The sequence below is a fragment of the Procambarus clarkii genome, chromosome 47, assembly GCF_040958095.1.
Source record: "Procambarus clarkii isolate CNS0578487 chromosome 47, FALCON_Pclarkii_2.0, whole genome shotgun sequence".
Classification (NCBI taxonomy): domain Eukaryota; kingdom Metazoa; phylum Arthropoda; class Malacostraca; order Decapoda; family Cambaridae; genus Procambarus; species Procambarus clarkii.
In genome coordinates, this window is record NC_091196.1 from 35,555,114 (window position 1) to 35,561,455 (window position 6,342).

A 6,342-nucleotide genomic window follows, 5' to 3' on the forward strand; every position below is an offset into this window, starting at 1 on the left:
ATGTACCCACATTTCCACTTCTTTTCCCAGTGGATAGCGTGGTTTTTGATGTGAATTTATTAGACTTATTTAAAGTCTGTTTAGGTTTGATCGAAGTGTCAACTTGAGTTGAGCTACGATGAGAGTTAGTAGAGGAGTTTGTAACTTTCTCCCCGTCTTGATTGGCTCTTTGTCTTTCGACTAAGGTATGTAGACCTTCTGTGATTTCTTTCAGAGTCAAAAAGGTCGTATTGTAAATAGTACACAACTTATCTAAAGTTTCTCTTGGTAATTTTCGTTACACAACTACTTTAGTCATCCATTCGGCTGACTGTATTTGGACTTTAAGGCTTAAGGCCTTGAGTAAAGACTCTAACTCTAGTCTGAAATTTTGGAGAGACTCTGTAGAATTATTAGCAGAGGGTAAATCTAGCAATTTTTGAACTAAGACAGTAACAGTTCTCTCCTTGTTATCGTAGTTGGTTTGGAGCAATTGTACAGCTGATGTGTAACCATCACTGGTCAGTGTTATATTGGAGATTACTTTCAAGGCTTCCTTTCTTAACAGGCCTTGTAAATAAGTGAATTTAGTGGTTGGAGGAATGTTAGTTTTAGAGTCTACTGCATCTACGAACTTACTCCAAAAGTCATCCCAACTTTCGTTCTCATCACCAGAGAATGTGGGTATGTTGATTTGAGGTAATTTAACCTCAGGATCTGTACGTACAGTGGAAGTTACTGTCAGCTTGTTTTTAGCAATTTGCTTCTTATAGGGTAGAAGCATAACTCGAATATCTTCTTCATACTGAGCTAACTCATCTATAACCTCATCAAGTTCACTACTCTCTATAGAGGTTGATTGCAGTTCGGTCAAATACAAATTCATGTGTTGCTTAATATGAGCAAATTTACTTTCAGCAACTTGTAATAAATCCTCTAATTCAAAGTAATCAACCGTTGACTGTTGTGACAGATTTTGACATTTATTAATCTGTCGAGTTAAATGACCTTTCAGACCAACAAGGGTCCTTTTCATTTTGGTAGCCGTATCCATCTTGTTGGGTAAAGGCTGATTGGTCAGTAAATACTTATTACTGAGGTAACTGGGATATTGACTCATTCAGTGGGTTTCAATATCAATGGGAATAGCCTAATATACTTGCATAGACTATGGGTTTACCTACCTAACACGAAATAGCTAGATACTTTGTGTACTGTCTGAATCTCACCACTAGTTCTCGTCCGGTTAGCTCATCCATATCACCATCAGAGTTAATGGAGAAAATCCAGCACTACACAAAATAGATACACAAAATAATGTATACAAGAGAAATATTATGGAGACACTCCAATCAGAGTTATCTCAAAATTTATCCCACCCTATAGAGGGTCAGCACAAATAATATAATATATACAACACTGACTAGTTTAGATCTAGTCGTAATAATTCCTAACTAAGAACTATAAAATTATTTAGTCTGGGCTTGTACCAAATTCAGCACAATCTCAGCTTAAATTCTACCTAATAACATGGGTAAAGATTATTGTGGTGCAATAAGGTAATATAGTTGTGCTGTATTTTTGTTTTTTTTTGTTTTATAAGAGTGCTCTTGCACACACAGGTGAACAATTATGTACAGTTAAGTTTGGCTTGCCAGCCACAGCCTTTTGTGATGGTTGATGGTGTTAATTAACTTGTCAACCACATGCAACCTAGATTCCCCTGACAAATGTACACCGTCTCTAGTCAGGTTCTGTCTGTAAGGTCTGGCTGTAAATTGTATATATGTGGCATCCAATCTCACTCCCTTTTTCAGCCTGAAATTTATATACTTAGCAGCTCTCAGGTAGTATTCCGGAGTTACTCCCCAACGATTATCTTGGCTTGGTTGGCGAGGCTCCACTAATGTGAATACTACTGATTCACTGATGAGTTTGAAAGAAGAAATTATGTTTTTGAGGTGTTTGATCACCTCGGCTGGATGACGAGTGGGGTGGATGTCATTACCACCTAAGTATATGATGGTTAGGTGGTGAGGCCACTCTAACGCAGGTGTTAGGGTGGTGTTATTGTAAAAGTTATGAGCTGTTGCTCCTGGTGACCTAAAGATTCTCACCTCGGTGTGAGGTATAGGTCTAAGTGTTGTGGGTAATTGGCTATGACCCACTAAAGCTACTTTATACATGAGGTAAAGGTAGCAATATGTTAGTGTGATCTAGGCTAACTAATGTGTTACAATGTTAGTTGACACAATTAATTATATAGTTAGTCTAGCTTCTATCACACAAGGATTAGCTATTAATGGTTAATATTTTAATTATAAATTTAATGCCTATCCGGTTCGATAAGGACCATAATGTGGGATATTTGGGTTTGATTCTGATTAATTAATAATTAAAGTAGTAAATTAAATTACGAAGGACCACCCGCTTTTAAAGTAAAGAGGGAAACTGAGAATTTCAGATCATTAGATAAAATTCTAGAGAAAACCAGTGACTATGGATATGACTAGAAAGTATGATCATTAGAATAATTAATGGGCTGTATTATTAAAAAACCAAACCTCAAACACCTACATTGGGGGGTTATTTCTGGTAGTCAGATCGTCCAGGAATCAGTGTGGTTCGTTCACTAATTCAATTAATAATAATCTAATCCTATAAATAATGCTGAATATAATATTATTCATACAAAGAAGAACATGAATATGAGCATAGCAATGAATTACAGTAAATCACACATTATGTTGAAACATTCTGAATGTATCAAATTGCTAAATTATAGGAAAAAAGAAATAAGCCTTAGCTTGTAGTAGGTTCCTTTAGATAACTCTGGAAGTCCTCTTAATCTCCAAGTCTGGCACATTGACGAATGGCACGATTAACATGGAGAAGGCAGCATGAGGAATCCGTCTCTCAAGCTGCAAGATAAATAACTACCAGTAGCAATTGATTTAACTACTCAATTCATATTCAAGATTACTGATATCTACAGATAGAATTCTAATCACCTGTTATTAGGTGTTGTCTCGCCGCGTGACGTGCAATCACCCCGCTATTAATAAACTTATAAATGATGCATCAAATAAAAGGTACTTAGCTGTGGGCACTGTGTAAGTATTAAGATTGCCGTAATTTCGCATCCCAGGCTCCGGTGAACCTATCCTGGATTGATGCGTTTCAAGCTGGCTGATCACGTGTCGTCAGGAACCAAGTCTAAGGTCCCTCTTTAACACCAGCACTAGTTGAAGATATTATCTGCAAGGTCGTTCACGCCTCACAGTGGCGGCTTTCATCTGTGGATGGACGCACTTGTCCTATTTGCTGGACAATGGCGTCTTTTGTGAGTACGGTAAGCGCAGCTTTGCCTCCTTCTGGCCTTGCACGTGTCCGCTTCCCGACTGAGGATGGCGTCCCCCAACCCACGCCCAGTCGACGTTCACAACACAAATTATTGTCTTGAACATTAATATTTCTTGCATTCGCGCTTGAAACTCTAAAGACTGGACGGGTTTATTATTTAGAGGAACGGAATATTATTATTTAACTATTTAAGAATAGTAAATATATAAGGGAGAGGAATTAATGTCTCCCCATAGCATTCATTGATGACGTTACCTCTATCGCGAGGTAGACGTTATGATTCTAAAGCTCTATTCGACTTTTAGTTAGAGAACCATTCGTCTGCAATCAGTTGCCATACAGAATGCTTTAATTATGGAGAATCGTATTTAATTCTCACACAAATTGTATATAATGTGTTTTACTGTAAAGAAATCTGACGCAATACTGGCGTCAGGTGACGTGAGAATTCTAGCCTAATGCACAGATGAATTATTAGTACAGGAGAATTCTACGAGTTGTTAATTTTACTTACTACAATATTGAGTATGGTTAATAATAAGTAATGAGAATACAACAATGCTGTATTCGATGTTGGAAATATCCAACATAACTCCGGGGGGGGGGATTCCCAGGGTCGCAGTGTACTGTGTTGTACTGACCTATCCCGAAGTGATATTAAGATTAACACATTAGTATGTTAGTAGGTTAGTATGTTAGTACACACATAACGAACGTCCCGGATTTATCAAGGACTTACAAGAATTTGAGTCTTGTTATTCACATGTCAACTGAAACATGTTGTTTGTAGCCTACACAATATTTATAAAATTTAACTCTCCCAATTTAAACTAACAGAATCTACAGTGATGCGATATCTTGGGTCATAGTGACGTGTAATGTTTCGTTACATGATATCACATCGTAGTATCAGCACAGTTTCCTTAGTGGGAAATGAAGGAAATTATTCTTCTTCGGAGTTATAATAGGCTCGCAAATTCCGCCTACATTGTTGAGCTGCAGCTCTAGTGGGACGGTTGCTTGGAGGAACAAATTCATTGTCCTCTGAAATTACTGGGGAAACTGGATCTGACTGATATTCTTGTTCAGTCAGTTCTAGGGGAACCAGCTTCTCTAAAGTTTTTAGAGTAGTGTTGCCCTTGCATAAGACTTTAACCACTCTCAGGACACCTTGTCGATCTGGGTGGATGGTGACGATTTTCCCTATAGGCCACTCGGACCTTGGCCCATCACTGTCGACTAGTACAAGGTCTCCAGGTTTTAATTGTACCTTATTGTAAGGACTCGAAGCTCCGTAGTGGTATTCTCGTAGAGCTGTGAGGTATTCTCGAGTCCACACCTCATTCCACCTGTTGATAACTCTAGAAAGATGTTGGTAGCTTTCCACCAAGTCTCCTCTGGTCACATGGGATGGGTCTACAGGGTCCTCTTCGGCTAAGGGGATGAGAGGGCTCAGTAGACCTCCATGGATCAAGTGAGAGGGGCTCAGTGGTTCTCTCTGGGTGTAATCATCAGACAGGTAGGTGATCGGGCGGTTATTGACTCGCGCCTCGATTTCCACAACTGTGGGAACCGACCTGTGAGATTTATATTTATTTGATTTATATGAATTTATATTTACGTTAATTTATATACTTCGATAGCAATTTGTATAATGATAAGTGGACTGTATTTCTGCAATAATCTCTTAATCTCACAAATCGATCCTCTACACATTAGGGGGGGTTTATATTACACATATGCAGCCAATCAAATTACAGTAATAGCTACATACATTGATGAGGTTCCTTCTCTTATAGTACAGCAGGTTAGTCCACCAGGTATAACTAGAGTGTAGACACCAAATTATTCTCTTTGAGGTAGCTTCTCACCCAGTAACTGGTGCACATAATCTTGCATCCTCGTCTTGACCTGTCAAAAGTGCGCTAGCTGTGAAGCCAGAATCCTATATATGACAAGCTATATCAGAGAAAACACTATACAGTACATGGAACATTAAAGACCTGGCTTAATTACCTTTAGTATGAGGCGATTTCGCGTTCTAACCGGCTAACCCTATATCCTGACATTAATGGCCATAAATGAATGATAAACGGGTTTCGGATAGACACTTAACTTGTATTTGTAGACAGCGTGTTGACAATGGTACACCTTTGGGTTCCATAACACTACGTCCAAGTAAATTTAACAGGAGCCGAATTTGCTCCCGTGTGAGCCTCTGGTCTCATAAACAACAATGGCTGCCCTCCTTCCTCCACTCTGACGCCTGGCTTACATTGTCCAGATTTCAGAACGTGATAGAAGGGTCACATTTACTCTACTTTAATATTGATAATTAAGTTAATTTATATAAGATGTTTTTATGATGGTAAAGTCCAAAGACTTATGTATTTAAGAATAATTCCCAGCAGAATAGCTGGTGAATTATAATAGTATGTGGTGATGATATCCCGTTTTCTATAGACGGTAATTCCACTACAAGTTACGTTTTCTATGGGTAACTTGTTGGTAATACAGCTATTATCTGTATGATATATTAAATGGTGTCGGATTTTCCGACATAATTCCCCAGGGGGCTGCTCACGGGTCGAAGTCCTCTTTAGAACAGACGAACACCGATACTCCTCCTTCGAATTATTTGATTAATTTGATGTTAGTAGTTAGTAATCACACATTTGTGTGTCTGTTCGTACAGGACGGATGTCCCGTACTAGAGTTGCAGGGGTTAGAAGTCTAATGCGATTTCATTTCCCTGTCAACTCTTGAAAGGCTAATATTCAAGCCTAATTACATATTATTTAACCCAGAAGACTGGATGTGATCAAGTACTACAGTCAAGTATGATTCAGGGACTGCAGTGAGATCAGTGACCTTAGATATAACTTGAAGTTTCTTCAGGTAACTGGTCACTGATATATAAACACTGAGGCCCATGGAATACATCTTGATTAAATAATAAATGTATCAAATCAGTCATCAGATTTATTAGGGTTTAATTTA

General features: G+C 38.4%; 1 protein-coding gene across 1 annotated transcript; it reads right to left on the minus strand.

The window, feature by feature from the left end:
* Positions 1 to 277: 277 nt before the first annotated feature.
* LOC138350918 (uncharacterized) lies at positions 278 to 1,033 on the minus strand. The gene has a single exon (XM_069302378.1). The coding sequence runs from the start codon at positions 1,031 to 1,033 to the stop codon at positions 278 to 280; it is 756 nt and encodes a 251-aa protein (XP_069158479.1).
* Positions 1,034 to 6,342: the final 5,309 nt, after the last annotated feature.

Coding starts and splice junctions, on each gene's coding strand:
- LOC138350918 (XM_069302378.1), bottom strand. CDS start 1,033: ATGGATACGGCTACCAAAATGAAAAGGACCCTTGTTGGTCTGAAAGGT.